Source organism: Benincasa hispida, chromosome 1 (genome assembly GCF_027475165.1).
Source record: "Benincasa hispida cultivar pf3 chromosome 1, pf3_genome.v1.1, whole genome shotgun sequence".
NCBI lineage: Eukaryota > Viridiplantae > Streptophyta > Magnoliopsida > Cucurbitales > Cucurbitaceae > Benincasa > Benincasa hispida.
Window position 1 is genome coordinate 29,339,126 of NC_143478.1, and position 14,320 is coordinate 29,353,445.

General features: G+C 34.9%; 2 protein-coding genes and 3 non-coding genes across 5 annotated transcripts; 1 reads left to right on the forward strand and 4 right to left on the reverse strand.

Annotated features, from left to right (window-relative positions):
* Positions 1 to 1,185: 1,185 nt before the first annotated feature.
* LOC120087032 (uncharacterized) lies at positions 1,186 to 3,111 on the reverse strand. The gene is made up of 5 exons (XM_039043881.2): positions 2,978 to 3,111; positions 2,380 to 2,478; positions 1,921 to 2,286; positions 1,774 to 1,817; positions 1,186 to 1,689 (listed from the first exon to the last, which is right to left on the reverse strand). Exons 2-5 carry the CDS (start codon positions 2,444 to 2,446, stop codon positions 1,489 to 1,491), a joined length of 678 nt encoding a protein of 225 aa, XP_038899809.1. The 5' UTR covers positions 2,447 to 2,478; positions 2,978 to 3,111; the 3' UTR covers positions 1,186 to 1,488.
* A 930-nt stretch (positions 3,112 to 4,041) lies between these two features.
* Positions 4,042 to 4,125, forward strand: TRNAL-CAA (transfer RNA leucine (anticodon CAA)). The gene has a single exon. It is a non-coding gene; the product is annotated as a tRNA-Leu (tRNA).
* Positions 4,126 to 5,372: 1,247 nt separating this feature from the next.
* On the reverse strand, positions 5,373 to 8,917 carry LOC120068308 (rRNA 2'-O-methyltransferase fibrillarin 1-like). The gene is made up of 7 exons (XM_039020031.2): positions 8,726 to 8,917; positions 8,091 to 8,395; positions 7,665 to 7,760; positions 7,476 to 7,553; positions 7,215 to 7,391; positions 5,835 to 5,903; positions 5,373 to 5,736 (listed from the first exon to the last, which is right to left on the reverse strand). The coding sequence occupies exons 1-7, from the start codon at positions 8,739 to 8,741 to the stop codon at positions 5,560 to 5,562; spliced, it is 918 nt and encodes a 305-aa protein (XP_038875959.1). The 5' UTR covers positions 8,742 to 8,917; the 3' UTR covers positions 5,373 to 5,559.
* Positions 6,033 to 6,104, reverse strand: LOC120070430 (small nucleolar RNA snoR60). The gene has a single exon (XR_005479924.1). It is a non-coding gene; the product is annotated as a small nucleolar RNA snoR60 (small nucleolar RNA).
* Positions 6,879 to 6,950, reverse strand: LOC120070431 (small nucleolar RNA snoR60). Its single transcript, XR_005479925.1, has one exon. It is a non-coding gene; the product is annotated as a small nucleolar RNA snoR60 (small nucleolar RNA).
* Positions 8,918 to 14,320: the final 5,403 nt, after the last annotated feature.

A 14,320-nucleotide genomic window follows, 5' to 3' on the forward strand; every position in this document is an offset into this window, starting at 1 on the left:
ATTGAGTGAAAATAATAGAAGTTCTATTGAGAATATAAGAGTGTTCAAATAACCCGAATAATTCGGACTATCCAATCTGATTGGGTTGGTTTAATTTTATTCTTAGGTTAGGTTTGGTTGAATTTTTTTATTTTTATTAGGTTAGGTTAGGTTATGGGTTGACTAAAAAAAATTTTGGGTTGACCTAACCCAACCCGAATTTTGTATATATATATATTCCTCTTTGTTTAAAGTTTGATTTCTTTGTATTGATTAATTTTTCAATTTTTAATTTTTTTTTTAAATTGTTATGATATTTATCTTTGTTTAAAGTTTACAATAAATATCATAGATATTTGGTATTTAGCATCTTAATTTTATGAGATTCTAGTTATTAGTCATGTGTTGTATAAGTTACATATTTTTTATTAAAAAATAAAAATAATAATAAGTTATAACCCAATAACCTAGTTGAAAACTTTATTTGGGTCATTTGAGTTGTCAACCCAACTCGAATTTTTGGGTTGGTCCAAAAAATACCTTCAACCCAACCCAATTCCTGATAATTTGAACTTTCAAACTTATAATAGTTGTACAATTATTACAATTTTTATATTCGTATGAGTTTGGACTAAATTTTTCAATTGAGGATATAATTGTAACTACCATCATATAAGGGTGATTTTTTTTTAATTTGTCATATAATTTATCATTTTTGTTTGTCGGTTACTCTATAATTCAATTAGGTGTCATTTATATTTTTTTAAAAATAAGTCTCTAAACATCCTTTCACCAACTTTTTTTAAAACTAAAAAAAAGAATAGAAAAGAATAGTTTTTAAAATATTGTTTTTTTTTTTTTTAATTTGACTAAAAACTAAACTTACAATTTAAAAAAATATACTATCTTTTTTAAGTATATTAAATTCTTAGTCAAATTCTAAAAATAAAAACAAATTTTTTTAAGCTATAAAAAAAACACTTTTATGACAAATTTTGTACCACATTTTTTAGGAGATTTTTTTATGACTGCATTTTTACAATCTCTACTTCAATTAAAAGTTTTACACTCATTTTTCATTAACACTCAGTTTTACACTCATTTTTACAAATTGAAATTTAGATAATTGTTTTTTTTTTAATCAATTTTATTTTCTCAACAGTTATGAGTAAAACAAAGAAATATAAAATGGGCAATGTAAAGAACTAAACCAAAAGAAACAGACAAAAGATCTGTTCCATTTCAATCTTTCCAAATGGCCCTTTCAAAAGGAAGCTGAGAGATGATAACCAATTTTCATCTCAATCAAACCACAAAAAACAAATCAACTACAATCTTTCTTTCTTGATTTAAAACAACCTTAAGCATCCAAAAATCTACAAAAACATTAAACAAAAAAAATCCAGTTTTAACATCCTCTAGCATCCATAGAATCTACAATCTTCATATCAAAGTACCACCACCACCATTACCAATCTTTCCAGATGAAAGCAAAGGCCAAGATGCGCTTCATGGGGTCTTTATCAATGTGAAATCGATACTATCACTGTCCTTCCAAACAGAAAAGCGATCTACCGAAGGTGATTCGGGCGATTTGAGAGGCGTTGATGATTCAAGTCCTCCTCTTCCAAACAGAAACGACTTCTTTGGAGATTGATCAAATCCCGCCCATTCCTCCATTTCCTTAAGCATCTTCAATGGACTATCAGGCTGGAAAACCCAAAAAACCCAACATGTTATTATGTTTTGCTCCAAAAGACTGTATAACTAAGGGGATATATCATCAAAACTCACCTTTCTTGTAGTGGAAGTGGATATCTTCAATTCTTTGGAGATATCTAAATGACAAGAAGAAATAAAATATATAAAACAAACATTTCAAGAAACATCAAAGAAAAGTGTGCTTTTCGAGATAGATATCAAAACTTGACACAACCATACCAAGTCCAATGATGCTCAGAAATTGATCCTTGTTTAAGCAATTTTGTGCTTTAATACAATCTTGATGGTTGTGCAGGAAGCGCTCCTCACAAATAGCATTGTGATCGCTCTTTCCAAAGTTTGAAATATCCGAGAGTACTTTTCGAGTACCCTTCGGCACCCTCTCAGAGCCCTTTGGTACGTTCTTCTTTTTTCCTGCATCATTTTCTTCATCAATAAACATGAGATTCATCGTGTTCTGCCGTTTTGATGACTGGTTTATGACTGGCTTTCTTGAGTTAGATAGATCGCCAAGGGGCTTTCGCCCATTAAGCCCACTTTTTCTTTGTGAATTCATGGCATTAGCCTTCCCTGCAATGGCAGATCCTGTGACGCAAATTACAATATTAAAACCATATCAGCCAAATATATTTAAGGACAGATCAAACTTTAATTCAAACAGAAAGCTTCAGTTCCAACCATTGTAGCGAACATTGAGATTCTCGTCCTGAATAAGACCACCACCATTTTGCAATGTCATTGCCATCTTGTTGATACAGCAGATATGTATATTCTATCCTGCGAATAGAAAAATGGAACCGAGTATACAAATTAAGCGAAGAAATCAAGCCAAAGGCCTATACATGCTCCATGATACCTACGAAAATCAGTACTAATTCAGTTCAAGGTTACCTAAAACTAAAATCATAGATTACGAATGAAGATTGCCTAAGACTAATCTTTCGTTCTAAATCTGCAATGAAAATCTTCCTAATTTTTCAGATCATCCCTTGGCAATCTCAAAAAAAACACGGAACCAAATTAAAAAGGAAGAAACAGAAAAGCACCAATTTTACATAATGAAATGTCTCCAGATTCTCATTTCATCATCCATCGACGACATAGGTAAAAGGAAGAACAATAAATTTCCGGTAGCAACTTTGACCAAACAAAACCCTAAAATCTTTTTCATCACTTCTCAACAATTTCCTGTTGTTCATCTGTTTCTCAATTAAACAAAGAATCACACAGTAATCAAAACAACAGCCTCAAAACGTAAAGTCAGAGAGAAACTCACAGTAAAAAATATTTTGATCTCGACTTTATTTGATTTCTTGTGGAAGAATTTCTGGCGATTTCTTCAAGGTTTAGTCCGTTGCAAAATTGGGAGTCCTTGAACGAGACTGTACTTAAATAGACGCAGCGCTCCTCCAACGGTAACTTTCTTTTCCAGTGAGGTTACGTTAATACCCTTCGTTTGAGTACGTTATTACGTTAATACCATAAACTCTCTCTCTCTTTTGGGTCAAATGACCGTTGGCAAAATATGGCATTTCTTTTTAACTATAAAAAGTAAATTCGATTTTCCTTTTTTCAAAAAAAAAAATTTCCATGAGACATGAAGTTTTTTTTTTTTTTTTTTTTTTTACTTCACTAAAAAGTGTGATAATATTTCTGTTTTAAGATAATGTGTTTTTTTTTTTTTTTACTATTTTTTCTTGTTTCAACGCATCAAAATATATTGAGAATAATTACCTAATGTTTATATTATGTAATACAAATAAGATATGACGCAACATTAACAACAATAATATAATTATTTTATCCTTTAAACATCCAAATTTGATCGGCTAAAAATAGAATAGAAAAATACTTTCTTCCATCATACTTGCTTAAGATTAAAAATAATTAAGTTAAAAGATTAGTTTACATCTTATACTTTGAAATTTGTTCAATTTTAGTTTATTTTCAATTATTCCGTTGTAATTTTGTTGTCTCAATAAAGCCTAAATGTGGTCCTATTTTTAATCTATTGTTGAGTTCTTACTTTTTTTTAAATTAAAAAAAAAAAAATTGTTATATATTAACATTGTTACTGTAACTTTTGAAAACACATGCACATATTCATTTCCTTGTATGAAAACTATTATAATTTATTTAACCAAATTTGGTATAAATTTTTTTTTGAGGGACTGATTTAAGATTTATTAAAATTTTATAGACTGAAATTGAACTAACTTTAAAATATATAGACTAAGATGGAATTAAGTCGACAACAAACATTCTCATATAAGAGAGTGTAAATCGAGAAAGAATGTTTATTATACAATTAATAAAATTACTTCAATCAAGTTACCAATTGTCAGGATGGCCGAGTGGTCTAAGGCACCAGACTCAAGTTTTGGTCTTCGGAAGAGGGCGTGGGTTCAAATCCCACTTCTGACATATCATTTTGAATTTCCTCAAAATAATATTGAGATTGGTATTACTTTGCTTTAAACTGTTAAAACAGCTTTAATTATGCATTCATAAAATAGAAAATCGATATCGAGAAACATTGAAACTTTAATATTCAATTAATTGTTTTTTATTAGGTTAATACGTGAAATGAAGTATTATTTATTTAAAAACGCCAAGTTAAAAAATATTCATTTTGGGCTAAATTTTAAGCTCAATAGGCCACTTAATTCTATATTTTTATTAATAAAATTATTAAATCATGATATTATAATAAATAAAAAAGAAAAAGAAAACCCTAAAATTAAAAACTAAAACTTCTTCGGTTCTTCTTCTTCAGCCGACGACACGACATCCATCTTTGCTTCCTCATTCTTCAGACTTCTCACTGGTTCTTCACGCTTCACGCCTGGCCTCACCTCACCGTCAACTTCTCTCGTCTCCTCACACTCACGCCTGGCCTCAGGTAGCCCAATAGCCCAGTTTCAATCTCCCTCCAACTTCTTTCTTTATTTCAACCCTTGGAATTTTGATTTCAAGTTCTTTTTAATCTTATGTTTCCATTTTCAATCTCTGAAATTTCCATTTCCTTTGATTTTAAGGTTTTAAAATTTTTTTTTTTAACAGTGTTTGTGCTTCATAGGTTGAATCAAATGAGATTTGGTGATTATGCTTCATAGATTACATTTAGTATCTTTTTTATATTAAATTGTATATATGAAAAAAATAAAAATACCATATCCTTAGACATATTTAAAAATTGACAAATCACCATATCCATATTGTCGATACCTATGCTTCATAGATAAATACTTCTAAAAAAGGAAAATTTTAAATCAATAAATGCATAAACAAATTAGGGAAATTTTCAATATAAAAACTATTTATACAAAACATTAAAATTTATTTTTTTATAAATATGGATAGAAACCTATCATTATTATTTTTTTTTTGCTACAATAAATAATTTGACCATTTTTTAGAAAAAAATTCCAACAAATTATTTAGATTGAAAAAACAACCATTCATCTTTTCTATCGCGTTGGAACAACCATACCATTTCTTCTTGGCCCTTTGATTACTTCTTACACCTTTCTATGAACCTTACCTTCGATGTGAAAATTTGAAATGAAAAAAGCATTTCAAATTTTGGGTAGAAAAAATTAACGCCTGAAACTTCTTGAAATTAGAGTTCGACTTGAATATAATTTGGTTAAAGGCAATGAAAAACAGGGTAAAAAGAAGAAGCGGCAGTTAATTATGTCCACAATAATCACCAAAATTGTTAAGACAAATTCTTACACTCGCATATGGGATTTTAAATCAAGATCTCGGCTACAAGCTAGCTTATAAGAAACATGGATAAACTACAGGTACCTATAAAGCATTCTTAAAACTCCAATCTTGGTTTAATTGAACTGTCTAAGCTGCAGCCTTCTGTTTCTTCGGCGCCCGATAGATACCAACAACACAAGCATGATCTCGCTCGAATGGTTCAAGAGTCACTTGCTCGGTTGGTTTGAACTGATCAGCTTTTAGCTTATTAACTTCACTTGCAAACACTGCCTCTGCAGGAACGGTTGAGTCAATGCAGTTGGCCTGAAAAAAAAGTTCCAAAAGAAATATGTTAACTTCCATTCACGGGTTATGCTTTCTTCTTGTCTTTATCAACAACACGGAAATCATTCTTCACTCACCTTGATAGATATAACAAAATGGCCACCGGCTTTGAGAAAATATGATGCATTAAGTGCTAAAATTCTTGCCTGCAATGAAAAACAGTTCAAAGAATGTCAAGGTAAGAAATTGAAATGTCGAAGTTAATAGTTTAAGGATGCATAAATGAGTGACTGATGTTCAACAGTTGATCATAGTGTGATATTATTAGTCTTGGACGCATCAGAAACTCGGGTTGTGCATCATTCAAGATGTCTTGAAGGGGAATCCGAGTAATTCATCACATGCTTAACAAAGAGAAGATCCAGGCAAAAACATGATGAGATAGATACATGGCATTATGTTCATTAGCAAATATACCTGCAGATGACCAAAAAATGGGAATCAAATTATTATCAAGCACTAATATATTTTGATCGGAAATGGGTAAGAAACCTTAGGCTCACAAAGTTATAGGATAATCCCCTTATATCCCATTTCCTGAACAAGATGATCTAAACAATATAGATCATTGTTCTACTCTTTCCTCCTTTTTTTTCTAGTAGACTCTAAATAGAATATAAACCTCCAAACCTGAACTGATTCGGGGTAGATCATCATCTTTTTTTTGTAGGACATCCAGAGTCAATTGTTAGCATAAATACGTGAAATGAATAAGAATTTGCTAATTTTTTTTTTTTTTGTGAGTGGGTGGGGAATTAGAAAGATAACGCCAAAATCTAAACATGATGGTATATTTGCTATTTCTTGTAGAATAGTCAGAAATTGGTTAAGATTTCAGATTATTGCTAAACATGCTATGAAACCAAGTTGGTTGGTTAGAATCAAAGCATGGAATAGAAATGACATGCCAAAATAATAACAAAAATATTTCATGAGGAATGGAAAAATGAACAAGGAAACTAACAATCCAACCACAAAGCACAGAGATAGAATGAAAATGAGCTTCGAGTGTTTTGAAATGGTCTGTTTGAAATATAATAGGATGATAAACAGTCGCAAAAGGAAAGACCATTAAAAGACTTGGGGAAAAAATATCACGGCAGTTCAAAAGTATTTCTTCAAGCATCAGAAACTCGGGTCTAGCATCATTCAATAAGTCTTGAAGGGGAATCCGAGAAATTCTTCATATGCTAAATAAGTTGAGGAGAAAAGGGCTTAATGTTTAAAAAGATGGAATAGTAAAGATGAAAACAAAACTTTCGAGAAGAAAACTGGAGATGAAAAGCAAAATATTGAATACAACTTCAAAAAGGATAATAAATGGAAAAAAAGAAAAAACAAGAGTTAAGATGTTATTCATTGTACAATTTGAACTGTGCAAATCAAAATTCAGAAAATAGATCATGTTTGCGTATAAGAATAATATAGATAAATAAGAACAAGAAAAAAAAGTGAACCTGATCTGGCTGAGCAACATCTGAAAATATCACATCCACCATACCAACCAACATTCGGTACTTGGCTGGGTGTCTGGCATCTTCAATGATGGGTATAACATTTGTGCGCTTCTTTGCCATGTTAACTAAATCTCTACCACTTCTATGGGAAAATTCAACAGCATACACTATACCAGTCTGAAAATGAAAGCAGCAACAATTGTTAAGTAACCTATCACTTCGTGAAGACTATTAAAGATACTCCATAGATTAACTACTTACAGGGCCAACAACATCTGAGACATGAGATACAGTAGTTCCTGAAGCAGCACCAAGATACAACACTCGAGCACCAGGTTTCTACAATACAAGCAAACAAGCTATAATTAGGAAGAAAGAAAGAAAAAAGAAAACTACAGACTGAAACAGCCAAAAGATTAGAACATCAAATTGGAGGTGAAAAGCACGTACAATCCATATGTCATCAACGCCACCAAGGACAGCAGCAGCCAACTTAGACCTGAATGGGTTCCAAACTCTGTACTCAATTTTTGTTCCATCTTCATTCTGAATGGCATTATATATGAAATAATTAGCAATGCAGACAGCTTACAAACACAACAAATGAAAAGATCTGTATACTTGATTGCTGGCGTTGAAGCTCTAACAATATAGACTTGCATGAATCATTCAAGTATAAAAATATTACATTCACTGACTATCGTGCCAGAACCACCCAAAACAGTTTGTATTTATACTAACTAGAATTCCTCATAGGTAATAATAATACATCAAAAACACATCATTGAAGATTTTCAAAAGAACACTCCCATCCATTAATGTCTATTGAAAACTAACAAACGTTCAGTCGCAGAATAACTGTTAGACGCAAATCACCTGTACGGATATCCTCTTCTCGTTGTAGACAGATTCTCCAGAGACCATATTCTTCGTGACAAGAGCATCTTCTTTACCCTTGGCTATGAAAATACCCTCATGTCTATGAGGTTCAACAACAACTTTGCTTCCACCTTTCATACCACCTCCTCTTCCTCCACCACGACCTCTTCCACCTCCGCGACCACCACCACGGCTTTGCATACCTCTGCCTCCACCGCCTCTACCTCCACCGCCACCTCTGCCTCTACCACCCCTTCCTCCATCACCTCTGCCCCTAAACCCACCACCACCACCACCACGGCCTGCACATACCCAACTTATCCAATTTAAAGACACATACACAGTAAAAGAGACGCTAGGAAACAAAGACTTTAAGTAAAAGAAAGAAATAACACTATACAGCATGAACCAACTATCAAATAACCAATCCAACGATATTGCATAGAAACAGATTCAGTAGGTAGTAAGAACGGAAACGGCCATACTCATTCACCTATCGAAACGAGCAGAAAAACAATTCATTGCGCTAGAACTATTATTCTCCATTGTAGGCATCAGATCATTTTCTAAACCCAAAGAGAGAAGAAGATAAAACACGAAGAGTAAAAGCACAGCTTGTTTCAAGTATCTACCTCGAGGAGGTCTCATTTCAGTCACTGAGAGAGCGAACGCCGAAGGATAGTTCCCGCTAGGGTTTTATTAGAACAATAGAACACAGGCACGAAGTGAAGACGATGGTTTGGGGTTTTAAATTTATAGGAGCTGCGGCGGCAAACATGAGGGGCGCCAGGTTTTGGGGGACGGTAACCTAGGGTTTCAATTTCAGAAAAGTTAAAGCAAATTTGCTGTTTATTTTCAAGAATGCCACTGGCTTGAGTTTTTTTTAAAATACTTGGGTTGTTTTCAAATATAGGAGCCAACTTATTTATAAATTTGTCAATAATAAGTATTGATATTTTGTTATACTTAAAATATTTTCAACCATTTTATCATTTAAAATAATTGTCCTTAAATTTTAAGAAAAAATAAAAAATATTTATATTTATATTGGTTTTGGATGGAAACAGTTAATATTTTGTTTCAAAAATATATTTAAATTTAAAAATAAAATAAAAAACTTCAAAAATATCGACCTTAGTGTTGGTATGGGAACACAAACCATTAATATTCATGTAAAAAATATCATTGAACTTTTCAAAATTTCACCGATACTCTTTGTTGAATGAGAAATTTCGGTGAATCACGAGTTGCCACATCATTAATGAAAGCCCGAGCCTATTGAAAAAATGATAAGCTAAATTGGGCTGAATAATTAAAGTTGCTTGTGCCCAACCCAATTCAAACTCATGCTGAAATTTTGGGCTAAATTAAAGATTAAGCCCAAACCCAGTATTTCGCCCTAACAACAAATGGGTCCAAGCCCAATTTTAGCCCAAACCCAATTTTGACCCAGTAAAGTAATTAGGTCTAAGCTCATGTAAGACCCACGAGAAACCTCTGTAAATAAAGGCATTATCTCTTCATTTGGAGGGGAGGTTGGAGGAATTTAAGGCAAAGATCTAAAAAACATAACTCCTCAAAAGCCTTGAAGATCAGAAGACATATCAAAACTCTGAAGATCATAAAACACTAAAACTCTGAACATCATAAGACATATCAAAATTCTGAAGATCGAAGTCCCTTGAAGATACAAGCATTCTTCCAATACTCGAAGCTAAAAAACATTCATATGTCCGCTTCTATACATCAAGCGTAAGCATTCAGCCGAGAGAGAATAAGAGGATAAAGTACTAGAGATCGAACCACATCGCATCAAATCAACATCGACATCAACACCAACTCAAGTTTGACTCCACGAAACAAGTTTCTCTGGAAGCCTCGTGCGAACACTGATCATCTAAGAAGATCGACAAGCCCAAAGGTCGATCGTTCAAAAAGATCAACAAACCCAAAGGCCGGTCGTTTAAGAAGATCAACAAGCCCAAAGGCCGATCATCCAAGAAGATCAACAAGCCCAAAGGCCGATCATCCAAGAAGATCATAAAGCCCAAAGGTCAATCATCCAAGAAAATCATCAAGCCCAAAGGCCGATCATCCAAAAAGATTAACAAGCCCAAAGGCTGATCGCCCAATCAAATCCTCAAGCCCAAAGGCCGATCATCCAAGAAGATCAACAAGCCCAAAGGCATATCATTCAAGAAGATCAACCAGCTTAAAGACTATAATTTATTTTGAAAGGATCAAAATATTATGTATTAGAGATTGTACTCACTTTCCACAAAATCAATACAAATACAAAATTCAAGTTCCATGAAATAAATTTTTCTTGAAATCTCGTGCGAATAAATTGGCACGCCCAGTGGAACCTCTCTACCTCTCATATCTCTTTCGTCACCCAAATCAACAAATCTACATATGGCACTAAAGAAAGTTGCATCCAAAGTTGTCATCGCAAGCGACACTTACATAAGCTCTGTCATCACGGAGAAAATCTGGGAACAGTTGATGAAATCTCCTAAAGGCGGGATCGTCATAAAAAAAAATCCCTTGTTCGACAACTATGCTTCTACTACTGATCCATCAGATAAAGAACCGCACTTTGATGTAGTGTTTGTCATGGTGACTGACGTAGCGGTTGAGTCGACGATGGCAGAGATGGAGAGAAAGATAAATCTCCTCATAAAAGTTGTAGAAGAGCAAGATCATAAAATCATTACTTTAAGAGATCAAATACAGGCTTGAGAAAATACTGAGTCGAGTCAATCTTCAGCTACAAAAGTCAATGACAAAGGAAAGTGTGAACCCTGAGCCCTAATTTCTCTACTTGAGTATGTTCCTAATAAGACCAGTATGGTGAGTAGGTTGATGTGGAAATTAATATGTAATTGTAGAGAGAAGTGTGAAAAGTTAGAAGAAAAGTTTGAATTTAAAGCTTGACTCTTAAGTAAAGCTTGAAAAATTGACTAAGTGTAACCCATGCGCTAGAAGCTAGAAAATTGGCTAGGTGTTATTCCATGCATTGGTCTTGCTTATTTCAAAGGTTATCTGGGCATTGAAGGAAGCCAAAGTGTGGCAAAGAGAAAAGCATGCGGCAGCCAATGTCTCGAGAGGTTAGCAAAACATGCAGCAGCCTCAAGTTATGCGGACATCGACGTTGGGCGTTGAAGGTGTGCGTGCGGGACGATTGTGTAGTAATGAACGGGTGCTGGATTAGGCGATCGTGTAGTAAATACGCCAAGCTAAGCAATGCGATAGGTGATCATGAAGCAGATGCGCGGCACTAGATAATGCGAATGATCACGCTAAATGATAGCACTATGCGTTGGACGATAGCGTTAAGTGATGGGGCATTGGAACAATACGATTAGCATCAGCGCTAGACGATGACGCTACACGATGAGCAAGAGCTGTGCGGTAGGCTGTGTGTTATGCGATAGGCGCAGGCGTTATGCGATGGTGTTATGCGGCAGCATTATTAGACAATGAGCTAGGAAATGGGACAAGCCATGGTGGACGTATGGTGAAATGTCTTTGCGTTAATAACGCTGGCAGTACATAAGGCCTATGAAGTTAGTGTGCGTTGGTCTTGAGCAAGAGACTAAGGAAATTGACCAGCAACAGGGACATACATGCATTGGTCATAAGGGACGCATTAGTAAGAGCCTAGGCAATGGTAAGCTATACCATGAGGTGTTGAGTTGAGAACTAGCTTGACCCAAAGGTTGTTATGCGTTGGTGATGCGCTATGTGCCAAGGACATTTGAGGGCATGTGAGCACATAGGACAAGGCTAATAGTATGCGTTGGAAGAGTGTTAGTCATAATCCTAGTTGAGTGCATAGGCCAAAGGTAAAGTCATGCGAGAGAAAATGACATGCACGACCAAACAATTTAAGGTTAAGATGAGCCTTGCAAGCATTTAGCATATATGACCAAGTTGCTTAAATTGGATGCACAAGGTAAAGTCGCGTTAATTAGACATGGCACAATCAAGGTTAGTAGGTCGCATATGGGGAAAAGTGTTAGGCGACAATAGCTTGAAGAGTGTTGTTTTGGGGTTATCCTTAAGGGCGTAAAGATGGGATTGACGCATGCACCAATGGGTGGTGTCCGGACATAGGTTTGTTGCCCCAATTGGAGTGCCATTTGAGATTAGATGGATGCATTTGAGGTTGGATGAACGCATTTGAGGTCAGATTGACGCATAGGCCATACGAGGGAGCGATCGGCCAAGATGGTTTGCGACCATAACAGTGTGAAATGCGCCAATGGTGATGCCAAATCATCCGGACATGCGGCTTGTTGGGGAGAAATCTTGGGCTTCAAGAAAATGAGGTGGATGCATAAGAAGACATGAAAATTTGAGCGTTATGTGTTGACTAAGGAAGAGGAAGACACCTTGGAAGATGGCATGAAGGTTGCATTAATAGCGTGAGAAAAAGACACTTGGACATGCGGCCGAGTAGAAGGTGTCGGCCTTGGAGAGATTTTGGATGCCTATAAATAGGGCCAAAGACTTCTTTTTAGATCATAACTCGAATTCTCTTCAAAGAACATTAGGAAGAGAGGGCTAATTAGGAGGAGACTATGCGTTGATGAAGGAATACAAGCGTTGGTAGCAAGACCATGCGTTCGTCATGAAGTTCCAACACGAGGAGATGTTGTCGAACAATGAAGTCTGGAAGTAGTATCAACTTGGGACGAGGATATCTCTCAGAATACTCATGCATTTGGAGTGATTTTAAAGCCATTTGAAAGCTCTTAGAGTCTAGTTTTCAAAGAAGGGTTGTCGAAGAAGAAGCTCTAAGGAATCGGGCTGGAGAGTGAGGAAACAACAGAAGGGTCGAGCTGTCGGATGAGGTTAGGCCAGCCTTGCTGTTTTGATGATTTCGGCCAAACCATGAGAAGTTTTGAGATAAGAATTTATGGTAAGCTTCCTGAGACATTTTAGAGCATGCTTATAGAAAGAAGTATCTCGAGATAAGGCTTAGAACTATGAGTAATCTGAGCTTTAAATTGAATCTGGATCTTAAGGTTCAAAAGGGAGTCCGAGGTAACCAAGGAACTTCTAGAGAGAAAGGTTCCTAAACGACCAAGGTGAGTGACAAATATTTACAATGTTTTAAAGAAACCACTTTTTAAAGAAAGATTGTTCTCATGCTAGCTAGTTTTATAAAGTAATTTCCAAGCAAACCATGAGTTATGTTTTAAATGCATGTCATCTATGAAAGTTTATTGAAAAACTATTTATGTGTTTTTAAATACACCAACCATGCGTTAGTATTTTTAAAGACATGTTTTCTATGCGTTATGTTTTACATGCTTTAAAGAGAAATTCATTGTATGACTAGTTTTACTTGAAACTTGATACTGAAGGACAATTGAGAAGGTATCCGAGCAACTCGATATTGAAGGAAAAGTTTTGAGAAGGTATCTGAGCAAAAGTACCTAAGGTACTTAGTATGGCCACGTGCACGTAGGTAGTTAAAGTCAAAGATTGAACAAAAGGGTTCTCTCTTGACTAGTAGTTAACGTTAACCACAACAGGGTTATTCTCAACTAAGGAACAATTTAATATTTTCTAACAAAAAAAGCTTTATATGCTTTATGCTTGGAAAATGTTTGTACTGCAGTACAAGGTTACTGTAGAAATTTATATTTTAGTAATTTATATTTCAGTCTAATCTCTTTATTGAGACTTTTGCATGAGAATCAGTTTTCTTTCTTAAGTCACTCACTGGGCTAGCAACCTCACCCCGTTTTCAAATGTTTTCCTTTCCCCCGGGTAGTGGTCAAATCCTCAAGAGGTAGCCCTGCATCTACTCTGCCATTAAAGGACAAAGATATTGTAACCCGTCTGTTAGGTGGTTACTGTAAATATTATACACATGTTACAGTTTTTCATATAGAGACTAAGGTTTTGGGCATCGGGACTTGTGAAACTAGTAATGTAATCTCTCAAAATATGTTGCGTGTGTAAACTTAATGTATTTGGCCTAAGAGGCATCCACTGTGTATGAGTTGCATGTTGGTATTAGATTTGTTTTCGCTAAAGTTATTAGGCAGTAAGTGTCAATAAAAGGGTTGATAACTGCTGCAATCGTGTCCTCTACTAGGCTCAGAGAGTAGTCTGGGATGGGGTGTGACAAAAAGACTATCTTGTAGGAAATTCAACCAGCACAATCCACCTTTGTTGCTTCCCTGTCAGTTTAACGGCTCCAGTATATG